Here is a 14,454-nt window from a genome sequence, read left to right as displayed (position 1 = left end):
ATGACGGAAATTTCACTGTAATGTATTTTATTGAACTTAACAAAAGAAGACAACACAACCATGCCAACATGTCAGCACTGAAATGTGCTTAAGAGTACTCCTGAGTGTTCGTAGGATTTGTTCTTACCTACGAAAAATCCTGGATAAGAAAAAAATTCATGAATGCCACAATCTTCATAAAATCTTCGTAAGTAGGACTAAATGTGTTCTTAAGAACGGTTCGTGAATGAGGCCCATTGTTCTGATATTTTTATGCCGTAAAGCTATTCACACCTTTTTATGACGGCGTATGATTTTTTTCTGCCACATAGCTCTATTGTTACTCAGCACACACTCATTAGTTTGTGGACTACTATCCTCGAGTTTGGCATTTTGACTGTAAACAAATGCTAACCAAGAGATTTTTAAGCAACCAAAATATTTTAATTATTTTTTTATGATCTGAAAACACACTGCAAAAGAGTCAAAGTTCAAAGGTTGCCTCTGTAGCGACTTTTCCATTCAGAAGAAAGCCACAGCATACCCTGCTTTAGGGTCTATTTTCACTTTAAATGGGGCCATAATTTACTAAATGGACATTCTTCTATGTTGAAGAAGACTTGAAACTAGCAATTGAGACCATAAAGTCATTAAGAAAATGTTTACTGGGGTAATAAATCAAGTAAAAAGTAGGGCAATTTTCTTATAGACTTCTATGCAATCATACGTCTTTTGGCAGCCAGTGGAGTTGCCCCCTGCTGGCCATTAGAAAGAATGCATGTTAAAGGCTCTTCACTGATGTTCAATTTGAAACTGTAAATAAACAGGTATTACATAGATTTAAGAAATGGAAAATACTTGTCCAACCCCAAGTACTGTCTGTTAACTTTAGCTTGTTATGGTCATTATTGTCTGTTAATTCCAGCTTGTTATAGTAAACATTATCTGTTAATTCCAGCTTGTTATAGTTATTATTGTCTGTTTATTATAGCTTGTTATTGTAGACATTATCTGTTAATTCCAGCTTGTTATAATGAATATTATCTGTTAATTCCAGGTTGTTATAGTTATAATTGTCTGTTGATTCCAGCTTGTTATAATTATTATTGTCTGTTTATTATAGCTTGTTATAGTGAATATTATCTGTTAATTCCAGCTTGTTATAGTTATTATTGTCTGTTGATTCCAGCTAGTTATAATTATTATTGTCTGCAAATTCTGGCTTGTTATAGTAATTATTGTCTGTTGATTTTGGCTTGTTATAATAGTTATTGTCTGTTAATTTTGGCTTGCTGTAGTTATCATTGTCTGAACTGAGTGCATCCTCTCATGAAAAGTGCTTGAAGGGCAAAGAAATAATTGAGTTTTGATTGACAAACTAAAAGCTGGTTAGCTGGTAGTTTATTCGGTGTCTACAACGGGAAGAATACAGTTATGTGGTAGCAACATGATGTCTTGCAGTGTTTCCCTTTTCAAACAGACCTTGTACAGCACGTGACAGAATGTTATACACAAGCATAGATAGAGACCACCAGTTTGTCCTTGTAAGTTCTGTTTTTTAAAAATGTAAAAATACTCTTCTATGATTCAAGTTTTCAAGAGTATATGTGCTTCCAGTCCCTTCTCTTTCTCCCTCATTGAGAAGCTCTCGAATCGGCCTTGTCCAGCCCATGACCGCTTTGGAAGAGCAGTGTAGTGTAGTTAGCATCTTTTAGATTGTCAGCTTGTAACTGAGTCTGTGTCAGTGGTTGTGAAACATACTCTCATATCTGCTACGATGTTACAGTGTGTTTTCACTCTCTGCAGTGGACATGTCAGGTTTCTTTTACTGGTTTTTATTGGCTTTCCAAGTAGTGATGTACCTAATCTAAATTGTGAAGTGCACCCTTCAGTGGGAAAAATCCTCTTGTTTTTAATGGCCAGTAGGGGGCGCCTCTACTGGTTACAAAAAGAAGTCAGAGGGGTGAATTCACAAAAGGATTGCGCTGCTTTTGCGGCTGGTAAACATGCACAAATAAGACAGTAACAAACCTTGTTATTCTCAATGGTGAACTGCACCTCTTACTGTGCTGCCAAGCGAATAGCGTCTATGTGCTCGGGTTGTATTTAAATGAGGTAATATGGATACATTTGGTGCAAAATCGGCCCCTTTCTATGCAAATAAACCTCATTGAAACAAACGTGAATTGGACTTTCTAGAGATACTTTCTTATTAGCATCTTCACAGAGGTGGTGGTAAATAAAGCACATTCATAAGTACAAATATAAGGTTGATTCCACTCTCTGCAGTGGACATGTCACATTTCTTTTACATCTTTTTATTTGCTTTCCAACTAGTGACATACCTAATCTAGCTTGCCTGGAGAATGTTTGAATCTCAGATTTCAGTGAAGTGCACCCTACAGTGGGAGATGAACCTCTCTTGTGACCAACTTTGCAAAGGTACAAGACAGAATAGTCAAGGTCAGATATTTTTTTGGGCGGACACAAACTCAGGAAAAACATATTTTTGAGTTGACTGGGACTTTTAGTGAATAGCAAGTCTTTTATGATAAGTAGGATCATAAATAATTCCAGCAACATTAATAAAACACAATAGATAAACTACAGCTGAGTCTGCCCAGCAGAGATAGGACAGCGAGGTTAGTGAGTCACTACATTCATTCATTGGTTTTCACATTGGTTCATTCACTAGACTCCACCACGTGATGTACTTTACAAGTATTTTTATATTTTCTGCTTTAAAAGAATATCGCTGAGCAGCAGGAAGCATTAATGGTACAGTAGCTGTATTCAGTGTTCTCTCTTTCCTTCTTTATCTCCTCTCCTTACCCTCTCACCCTGCCCCTTTACAACTGCTCGCTCTCTCATTTAGTCCCTCCTCCTCCTCCTCCTCCTCCTCCTCCTCCTCCCCTCCTTTGCTCAGAGGAGCAGTTTTGTCTCGGCCAAAACTCTTTTAAAATCTTTTATTAAATGTCATAAATTGCTTAGGTCAGCCGGAGGCAGACAAGCCCCAGGCTATATATATGTGTGTGTGTGTGGGTCTTTACTGTGAATACAAAACGTCTGTTCAAACACAAGTGTGTATGCTTGCCTACACAGATATCTCTGTGTATCTGTGTTCGTACGTGCACGCTGCATGTTTTCTGATGTGTGTGTGTGTCTGTGGGGGATGTGACAGCACTTTCTCTCTGTGGTGTTACCAAGGTGACCTTTCAGCTGTTTCCTCCAGGCTCCTGGTCCCCACAGCCCCCAGTTTGACCCCCCAAAAACATGGAAAACACTGCTGCCAGACTCATTAGTAAGCTGGGTTTGACTGTGTGTGTGTGTGTGTGTGTTAGGGCATGACTCACCTGGTAATGCAGAGCACCACCACACAGATGATGACCACCTGGAGGGCTCCAATGATAGAGGCGATGAGGACGTAGTGCAGTTTGCCGGAGCCGGGCACCACATAGAGCACGTTGTACTCTTTGATGTCACACTGGGGGCCTCTGAAACCCGAGTGACAGCTGAGAACACACACAAGTAAGAAGAAAGAGAAAATAAGAGTCGTTTCTTTTCACTGAGAGACAGGTTAATTATTTTCAGTTTCTAATTGAGACGTCAGTACCTGTTTGGTAAAGACATTGTGGTGGAACAATGCGTTTGTGTGACAGTGTAGCCGCTGTGCTTTTGCTTGGCTGTGACTGTCTAGATGAATGTGACTGATAAGGCTTGTAGTGGGCAAGGGAGAGAGAGAGAGAGAGAGAATGGGAGTATGTTCACGCTAAGCAGCTAAATTCATCATCATTTTCTCTTTGTTTTGTCCACACTGAAGCTGGAGTTATAGTGGTGCATTCAGGATTTATGGCGTAGCTACAAAACGGACACAAATGTAACACCAGGGCAACAGAAACTTTGGAGATACTACATGGAAACTGCAAGTACTTTTGTTGCTTGTGTTTTCTGAAAAAGTCTGAAAAGTGAAGCCAATGCAGAAGCGCCTTACACTTGCATTGTTTTTAATGGCCAGCAGGGGGCGACTCTACTGGTTGCAAAAAGAGAGGGTGAATTCACAAAAGAATTGCGTGGCTTTTGTGGCCACTAAACATGAGCAAATAACGGAAAAACAAACCATGTTATTCTCAAAACGTCGGCAAATGGTGAACTGCACCCCTTACTATGCTGCAGAGCAAATAGCGTCTCTGTGCTCGGGTTCTATTTGCATGTATTTAAATTAGGTAATATTGATACTTTTGGTGCAAAATCGTCCCCTTTCTATGCAAATGAGCCTCATTGAAACAAACGTGAATTGGACTTTCTAGAGAAGCTTTTTTCTTAGCATCTTCAGAGAGCTGGTGCTAAATGAAGCGCACTGACTCATGCAATGTCCACGTCTGATGTGCTCACATATGCTCACTGTGTGAAAGTGGACTGTGTGTGTTATCTATTGGATGTGTAGACTAACACAAAACATTAATTAATATTATTAATTATTTTCCAGACTGATTTAAATAATCAATGGAGACCCACTATTGTGCCCAGTGCGTATTTGTGCCCAAATAGGCACTAGATTGGGATTTATTTAGGGCTTCTAAACCTCACCATGCCTCACTTTAACCTCTCGCACATTTGTACTCTGCCACTTGGATAATTGCAATCACATGTTAAAAAGAGGCAAATTGTGCCAAGCTTCAAAACTTCATGGGCGTGTTTGCGTCATAATATCATGAGCACAACATCTTTAGTGAATAGGTCCTTAAGACGGGGTAGATAGCAGGTTTAGGCTAGTTATGGTGCTATCAGTGGCCGAAATTCATTCTTAGTGAATTCGCCCCAGATTGTATAAAGGTTTATGGCAAAATGATCAAAAGCAGTCAATATAGATGTTGGTTATGATCAACAGTGTGGCTGTTTTCAGATGATGTTTTCATGTTTAGCCATTCAGAGAGAGAAAGAGAAAGAGAAAGAGAGAGAGAGAGAGAGAGAGAGAGAGAGAGAGACTGATGGAGATGATCTTTGTCCTTAGAGAGAAGCTAAAATGGTCCCCCTTTTAATCTCTCTTTCTCTCTCCATCTCCTCTTCTTTACCTGCTTTCCCCGTCTCTGGGGAAGTTGTTACTCACCAACACCTGCATATCCTTGTTTGGTACCAACACACACACACACACACACACGCACACGCACACACACACACACACACACACACAGTCTCCTTCACATTCTCTATCCGTTCGACCTGACAGCGTGCAAGATGAACATTGCAACCTTGTTCTGTTTAGGGTTTGTGCTCTGTTTCCACACATGCACCATTCCCACAGAGACCAGAGTTCTTCCCTTCTCATTAGGACACAAGCCTCCAATTAGTGCAACCAGTAGGGGGCAGCAGAGACCTTCCACACTGCCCCTCTGATAAGCACTGCTCTGTATGCTGGGAGAATGTCTGGCTGTGTGAGTGGGGACGAGCGAGGTTAGAGAGAGAGAGGAGAGAGATAGAGGGAGCGAGAGATACCAAGACCCCCTGGCTGCCACACTATCAGGCTGTAAAAGATGGCAGACCTTGTGTGTCACACATGTGCATTCACCGTGTGTGTGTGTGTGTGTGTGGGTGGGTTTTGATATCAGTCCCCATTGTGCCTTTATGTAAATGCGTGTGTGTACTGCCTCTTTTCCTGCCCGTGTCTGTATGTGTACTGTTGAGACTGCTGTTCTGTTAGTGTGTGTGAATTTGTTGGTTGTTGCATTTTCTTGTGTTCCTGTACCCACGGACAATGATTCTTTATATGGATGCTATTTTGTTTCGTCATTGTTTGTATTGCTTTGGACAACACTATATTCACAAAAGTCCTTGCTGAGATCTGGAAAACACACAAAAAAGTCAAATGCAGCAAAAAAACAGAGCCCTAGCTTAGCTAAACTTAAAAGTTTTCTCTAAGTTTTGTTTTTGCCTTCAAGGTAGGCCTCCATCACAGTTAACAGACAGACTTCCAGGTTAAACTGTGCAAACAAAGGGAGGGATTATTACAGACAAACAGGGCCTGAACAATATGGGACTTTTGAGACCAATACCTTCGATAGGAAAAATTCCCTCCTGATTTCTGCATGATACAGTATGTTCTGTAATAAAAGGTTTCAGTTTACAACCTCTCAACAATCAAGCTTCATGCCTCGTTTAAATAACCAAGTCTATAAAATGATCACCCAAGTTGCAATAAAACAATAATTATTTTTTTAAGAGGTTTGGGGTTAAGGGTAAGTACTAGAATGGGACTAGACCAAGTCAAGGCTTTACGTAAAACCAGGCACATAGTGGTCCTGTTAAACCTGCATTTACTCTTTTTTGGCCACTTGGGAACAAAGCAACGCACTTTAAACATCACTTACACATTATCACCGTAACAAGTTGGTCCTGGTGTTAGCAAACAGTGGCCTATTTACACATTCAGCAGAGACAGTTGTTTCTGACGAATGTCAATCTGATATGTACTGTCTTTTAGCTTTGTTTATGGTCTCCAACACCGAACAAATGACGGACCTTCACCCAGGAGAACCCGTGTGAAAACAAAAGGAAAGGACTTTACGCTACTTGTTATTTACGTAACTTTAGTGGTTCATTTCAGCCTCGTAACTACTTCACTTCTGGCATTTACTTACGTTTATTAACTGTTAAAACTGTCTTTTATAACACCTAACCAGAAAGTATTTTGCCCTAAACCTAGGTTAGTGGTTTTGTAGCATAAATCCTCAGAAACTGCAGCCTTTTTTACAACCGCGAACCGTACATGTGTGTGTAATGACGTGTGTCCTATTTTAAAACGCCTCCTCTGTACCGTGAGCCTCTCATATGGGTCATTTTGACAAATGCTCATATTTGTCATTATAGGTGGTATCCACAAATGGTCTATTCTGTCATTTAGGCTGGAGATGTTGTTGCAATATGTGGCTCTTTAGCTGCTAAACACTCCACTGTCTGCAGTTTGCTGCTGTGTAGGTTTATCAGAGCTTTTTAACTGAAAGCCATGCTGATAAAAGCAGTAAGGGAGAATAAAAGTTGTGGGTGGAAAGGAAAAAAACAATGAGAGGAAAGATTCTTAAAAGTAAAAAGTAATGTCTTCCCTTGTTAATGTATCAGTTACAGAACATCTTCAAGGTTAGTTTGACAGACACTGAAAACTGATGCTGATTACGTTCATAAGAAACTGTTTTTATAGTTCCATTTTTTTCTGCTGTAAACAATACTAAAATATTTCATAGCTTGTGGGAACTGCTGATGACAGACTCCAGGTGTCAGTCATTGATAACGGTGACAGCAGCACAGCTTTAACAGCCAAGTATTATCATTGGCAGACAGAGGATGGTGCAATAGAGTGTGGGTTCTCAAGATAAAATCATTTCCAAATCAACATGAGACTTGTGAAACAACATCATAATGTGTGGGGAAGGAAACTACAACATCCTCATTTAGCAGTGAGGAATCCAACATGGGATTCATTTGAATTAGTGCAGCATATCTGACTGGTCAACAGCCAGATCTCAAACACACTGGTCTGTATTCATCCAAGATAAACAAGCCTGATTAAGAAATAAACGGGCTCCAGGACTGCCTTAAATTGCTAAATTTTACAACTGACTAGCCACATTATACGCTCTCTTTCTCAGTGTCCGCGGATTAGGTAGGCTGAGAAGATAGAGCCAGACTTCTTGCTTTATGGATGTGTTTACAGCCATATTGCAGTCAGAGTTACAATGTAAAAACACTATAGACAACAATAGCTAAGATGAATATAGTTTAATTGATTGTTACATAAGAATCCATCCACTGTAGCTCATAATTAGCTACTGCAAATATAGCCTTATTGATTGCTAGCTATTAAAACCCCATTCAGCTCCCTTATGAATTAATAACCAATAGTCCCAACTCAATGCATTACGCTAAAATGACACCATATTTAGGCAAGACACTACAACATATTTTTGTATTCACTGGTCAACTAACAGATTTTGGGCTATTTTGTTCAAACTAGTGGAAAAAAACCCGTCCAAAATACATATTTAGGTGTTTATTTTACTACACTTGGTCTGTTTGTGTCTGTAGATTTCTTCTAAATTCACAAGAAGTTAGCACTAGATAATGAGTTGCTGTGATTTGCCTATATGCAAATACATTTAAAAAAAAAAATGTAAGTAATGTAAGTTATATACTGGGGTGCTTTCATTAGTTCAAATGTTTGACCCTGTCCAAGTGTCTTGTTTGGATACGTGTAAATGGAATTTTACAATACATATTTCTTAAAATTAGTTATCCCAATCTCCACTTCATTCTTATTTATAATCTGAAGGTTTGTGCAGAGGGGTTTGTTCATATATAATTCACAGCCTGATTTTATTCATAAAAACATGGTAAATATTTTTTTTAATGGCTGTTGACAGCATTTTCTGATTTATGAAATGATATAAAGAGATATCCAAAATTCACTCTGTAAAGAATATTTGACTCTAATATGTCAACAAAATAAAACATGAATTTGGAACCTGGATTTACCCAATGTTCACATTTCTATTCTGGAAATGTATGCAATTAGCATATATTTCCTAAAAACAATGCCTCATTAGCATATTTAAACATACAATACATATCTTTAAACCATGTACTATGACTGTGGTGTCCTCAGTTGACTGGGGATTGTGTTGCAAGTCATTCTTTCTGTCTCTCCCCTAATTTACTGTCCTTTGAATAAATGCCAAAAGCCTAAATACTGAGGCAGTGATATGACCAGCAGTATCATTTTCTCTTCCTGTCCCTCACAAACATAGTAATACTCTCTGTGTGTACGAGACTGGTCTCCCCTCAAAAACGTCAATACATGGTGTTTGTACATGCAGCAATATACATCTTGTGGATGAAATAGTAATGATTGACAGTGATGCAGAGTTTAAATGAGTTTAAAGCACACTCGGGCGCGATGACCCGAACAAGCGGTGGACTTTCACCAGTATTATGGGGTTCGGGTCGCGTGTGAAAATAAAAGTCAATTCATTTTTACGTAACTTACCGAACTTTACGTAACTCCTACATGTTTTTAACATAACTTACGTTGTTTATATAACTTACGGTGTTTACATATCTTACATTGTTTACATAACTTACGTTGTTTACATAACTTACGGTGTTTACATAACTTACATTGTTTACATAACTTACGTTGTTTACATAACTTACCGAACTTATGTGGCTCACGGTTTGTGAATTACGTTGTTTGTTTTTTTACGTTGCTGCCTAATTTCCCATGATTTTTACGTTTCTTTGATTTTTTTGTGTAACCTTATGTAACCTCTGTGGCTCACATCACCCTCTTAACTAAGACAAGATAAGAGAGAAAGATATAAGATATACATACATTCTAAACACATTCTAAACATATATTTCTGCTATTTGACATTTATTATATATATATATATTAGAAAAGTCTTCACTTCCGGCATTAGCTTACATTCATTTACTGTTTAAACTGTCTTTTTTTAACAGCTTACCAAAAACCCAAAACCTAGATCAGTGGTTTTGTAGCCTATATTCACAGAAACTGCAGCTTTTTTTTTTCTTAACAACCATGACCCGTACGTGTGTGTATAATGACGTGTGCGCTATTTTTAGAATGCTTCACAGTACCATAGGCCGGGAAACGCTTACTTTGACAAACGCTCATACGTATGTGTCATAATGGGTGGTACTGACATATGGTCTATTATCTAACTATAACTATATATCGTTTAGGTTGGAGATCTTGTTGGTAACTACCTGCAGGAGGGCTGGGCCAGGATGCTGGGGAACTGGCACTCTCCATGGACGCAGTAGTTTTTGTAGTGATCTGGACAGGGGATGTACAAGTTGCGGGCCAGCTCGTTCCTCGGATCATCTTTTTCTTCTACTGCGTAAACACAAACACACACATGGAAACACACCATCCATAAATACCGAAAGCACACGTGCTGCCTGTGAACATATACATGATTTTACTGTATAAGAAAGGGATTAATAATAGGAGATAGAATCAATGGGCAGAAATGGATGAAGGGAGAGAAAAGTCTGAGAGTGACAGACAAGAGAAGAAATTGCAGCTTTGAGTGGCAGGAGGTTATTTGGCAATCTGCCACCGTTACACACGCACTCACCTGGGAGGTCGATCTGTTGGAAGTGTCCATCTCCGACTTTGACGTCGCCTGGAAAGGCCAAAAACACATTTAAACTGATCTCAGGTCACTGCAACCTCTCCTACAGCTCCAACCTCCTCTATCATGGGCTACACGCTCAAACTGATGCCAGAGCAGGTAAAGAGCTGAATATCAATTATCATCTCAACAAAGGGTCCATTCGGCGTGTGCACCTGTCTAGTTAATACGTAATAATGTGAACTATTCTCTTCAAAAGTGAGAAGCCATCTCCCCTGAAGTATTACACTGAACAAAAGGAAGAATGGAGCAGAGCCGGGGAGAAAAGATCAGAGGGAATAATGCATTTTTGCACCTTATTGACGCTGCATTGAATTCCTCTTTTCACAATGGCTAGACAAAATCTCCTTCCAATCATTATCATTTTATTGCTATTGATTTTTTTTTTCAGTGGTCCGTAAATGTATTCCCTCAAACTGAGTCTGTGAAAGTATTTCCCGGGTTTATGATGCAATTTTTTTTATTGTTTTTCTTATTTATTTTTCTTATTTATTTGCTGCACAGCAGATGAATAATAACAACAATATTAATAATACAAAAAACAAAAACAAAGCAGTGAGATCAGAACCTAGAGTCTGGTAGGTATGACATCCACTTGAGAAAAATCTATTTTAAGACGTTAATTTTAAGACTGCTAGGGGGTATGCTAAAAAACTTAACAAGACTACAGTGACAAAAAAACTCTTGATTTTTTCTTTCTCCTTTAACTTTTCACATCTCCACACATTGGTGACAACTTGTATCTGAAAGGGGAACGTCAGTATTTTCAACCTGGATTCTATTTAGTGACTAAAGGGGGCAACATTTTTTTAAAAATTGGTCCAGTATAAAGCAAGAGCTTCTTTTTTTTGCCGCTGACTCAATCAGAGACTGTATATAACAAACAGTTTTCCCAAAAGTGAAGCCAAAACATTTCCTTGTAAACCCAGGCCCTTCCATGTTAGTGGATGATACATGGGCCAAACTAAAAAGTCAAAGTACAGGTCAAATAATTTGTTGCAAAGATGGTTTCTGTTAAATTAAGTACTTGTAAACACGCTGGTGTTTGTGCAAGTGTCCAATTTTCTGTTAGGTTTTGCTTTAATTAGTTACATGATGTTATAAAAAGGGGATATGACATCTCTGGCTTCAAATGATGTCACCAACACAAGATGGCAGCATCCATATCCACAATATTTCAGCTTCATTTTTGTACAGTGGAAGGAAGTGGAACCATGCTGTCTATCTATATACATATAGTCTATGGTTCAGATTGTGTCTGACAACCTTATGGAAAGGTCCCTACAGAGACAGAGGAGACGAGAGGTCTTCTGAAATCTTGTGAGAGGTAACTTGTTGCCAGAAGCTAACAGAGGAAACATGAGTGAGGGCAAACAGGAATTTTGTTGCACTGCAAAGTAGAAAAAGTAGCCAAGTGTCATTCAAAAGTTTTTCAATATCATGGTCCTATAATCCCATGGCCAACTGTATTTATTCGCGTCAGAGTTTACGGACGAAGAGCAGACCAGATGATATAGAAAGGGAGAGAAGGTGAAGCAGCTGCTGCAAGGCCATGAAGCTTATAAGACTTGTGGTGTTCCTGCGGGTGCTGTGATGCCTATTCTGTAAAGGGTAGGACCTGTTGTTGCCTGATATTCAGATATCAGAATGAAACCTCATGAGTGTGACCTGGATGCAATAACAAACAGACCACTCAGGATAAAGGTCATGGAAAATGTTTTATTTCTCTGGAGGTTCTTCTCCGCGCTGTGAAGCGTTGTAATAACAAGGGCCATCCACTACTTTTAAGGCATTTTCTTATTCTTGTTATTTATATTCTATTTAATGAGAATGATGACATGCCATCCATTTTCATCCGTTAGCCTGCTGCCCCCGCGACCCGGCCCCTGATAAGAAAAGTATTCCAGATCCCCCTCTCCCTAGCAATGTCTTCCTCCTTCTCCTCCTGGGGGACCCCGCTGGGTTCCCAGGCCAGATGGGATGACCTTAGGGCCTCTCAGCAGTGTGTATCAGTGGCCTTAGAGATAGGGTGAGGAGCTCAGAGCTACTGTAGAGTACTGTAGGAGCGCTGCTCCTTCGTGATGAAAGGAGCCAGCTGAGGTGGTTTGGGGCATCTTATCGGGATGCCTCCCGGGCACCAACCCTTTGGAGGTGCTTTGGTCACGTCCAACTGGTTAGAATAATGATAGATAAATGTTAAACCACGTGCCTTGTATCTGCCGAGGTTATTGACAGTATTAAGTTAATGCAGAAGAGAAGGACATGTGGAGCTCCAACACAGCTGAAGTGCAGCACATGATTGGCCACTTGCTTGGCGCACATTACCGTTCATCTGCATGGAATATGGACTGTAAACAATATTGAACATAGCTATCATGACGTCACTCACTGGGTTGTGAACTCCGGTTTAAAGCCTATGGTTCAGCATTTTGGCTGCTCCATCTCGGTATGGGGCCATGGCTGTATTTTTTAGGAGCCAGAAGTTGAAGGCAAACTACAAGCTTGGGTGGAAAAGGGGGATCATTATTTAAAATGAACAGTCGACTACTTAGAGTAATGTTCAGTCCAACTAAACCATGGACAAGACATTATTAAGCCACTAAAATGTTATAACTGTCAGTCACAAGGTAGCCCCACCATAAAGCATACGTGGCATTGAAGAAGACTACTAGAAACTAGCAAATAAGAGAAAAAACCCAGGAAAATACAGATTTTTGGCTTATTTATTTTTGCAACTATTGGAGTTTCCCCCTGCTGGCCATTAGAAAGAATGCAGGTTTTAAGGCCCTTCTGCATTGGCTTTAGTTTCAGGCCCTGAGGTTGCTGCTTGGTATGGATGCTCTCATTGTTATCATTATAATCATCGTCTGAACGGCCCTTGCAGCTTATTTTGTGGTTGCCAACTGCAAAATACTGGACCGATTTAAAACAAAAAAAAGTTTCCCCATGAGTGAGTAATGGAATGTCTATGAGAAAATAGGGTCCAGGTTGGAAAATACCATACCATACAAAAAATAAATAAATAATATATACATATAACATTTTGGGCTATCTGTACTTTTTCTTATTTAATATGAGCTTCTGTAGAAAGCAAGTCTGTATTGAGGAAAAAACCCTGAACGATTAATTGTTACAAGTGACACTTGGTGAAATGTCATAAACCAGCAATCTAAATATCAAGGTTCCTTCTCACAGGTCTAAATCCCTCACTTTCTTGCCATTTGTTTCTCTCTCCACTCTCCCTGATTGAAACAGAATGCATGGAGCCGTGATCAGATCGATCAGGGTGGTCCAGCCCAAAGGGTGTAACGTGGGGGAATACAGATTTCTATTTGTGTTCCCGGTGCTGGTTAGCCCTGATTGCTTTACTCCCCATTACTTCTCAAAGCCTACATCTTGGTTTTCACATCTCGATCAATTGCCCTGTTGGTCCCGGGTGGATGCAGAGCCAATCAAATGCTTGCAAATGTACCCCTACACAATAAAAGCAGCTAACAATTGAGATTTGAACACCTCCCTGGACTGTGACAGTCTCTGCCAGATCTGTCTGAAGCTGTGATCAGGTGGAAAGGGAGGCAGTCACATAAAGCAGAATGAGTCAGAATAAGGAGAAATTAAGATGTTAGTAGATCATACCTCAAATAAAATAATATATTCAAAGGAATAATTCTTATGTGCCTTTGTCTTCTCCCACATGGATTAACTATATGACGGTTTAGGGATTTAACCACAGAGATTAATAAAATAACTTTATCCCTGGAACCGTTACAAACAAATACTGCACCCAAATAAAAGATACTACAATAAAAAGGGGGATTAACATTCAGGAAAATTATCAATATACATAGCAGAGAGGGCTATGTGGTATTTGGGGATTATCTTTGCACACTATTCCAAAATATGATTGAATGAAAATATCTGTAATTCTGAAATGTGTTTGGTTGCTGCCGCCTCATTTGCCTCCGTGGCCTCGCTTCAACCTGAAGTGAACACCTGCCCGGGCAGTCAGATTGACGGCTTCCGCTGTGTGCGTGTGTGGAGGTGTTGTTGTGCCTTTCAGAGGGAATGTATGCACGCCTGTGAGTGTTTGTGGGTCTGACCTTGGCAGTGGCCCAGGTTCTTGACCTCGATGCGTTCCTGCTTCTGACAGGACGCCTCCTTCACCTGGCAGGGGTTGTCATAGGAGCGACCGTCTGAGGCACACACCGGGTTGAAGCTGACGTGGGAACAGTCGATGTTGCAAACACACCTGCGGAGCGAGAAATCA

General features: G+C 39.9%; 1 protein-coding gene across 2 annotated transcripts in view; it reads right to left on the bottom strand.

Moving 5' to 3' along the window:
- The window catches only part of tmeff2a (transmembrane protein with EGF-like and two follistatin-like domains 2a), a 166,476-nt gene that overhangs the window by 1,623 nt on the left and 150,399 nt on the right, over positions 1-14,454 (bottom strand). Inside the window, exons 6-9 of one of the 2 annotated variants that reach the window (XM_059342571.1) lie at positions 14,288-14,436; positions 10,131-10,178; positions 9,757-9,886; positions 3,333-3,491 (exon numbers count right to left, since the gene is read on the bottom strand). In XM_059342571.1, coding sequence (XP_059198554.1) covers positions 3,333-3,491; positions 9,757-9,886; positions 10,131-10,178; positions 14,288-14,436 — 486 coding nt within the window. The remainder of the gene's footprint in view (positions 1-3,332; positions 3,492-9,756; positions 9,887-10,130; positions 10,179-14,287; positions 14,437-14,454) is intronic. The other variant, XM_059342572.1, reaches the window with a different exon arrangement.

This window comes from Centropristis striata, chromosome 10 (genome assembly GCF_030273125.1).
Source record: "Centropristis striata isolate RG_2023a ecotype Rhode Island chromosome 10, C.striata_1.0, whole genome shotgun sequence".
Classification (NCBI taxonomy): domain Eukaryota; kingdom Metazoa; phylum Chordata; class Actinopteri; order Perciformes; family Serranidae; genus Centropristis; species Centropristis striata.
Note: the sequence above shows the minus strand (reverse complement) of the source record. Positions and strands in the feature narration are given on the sequence as shown.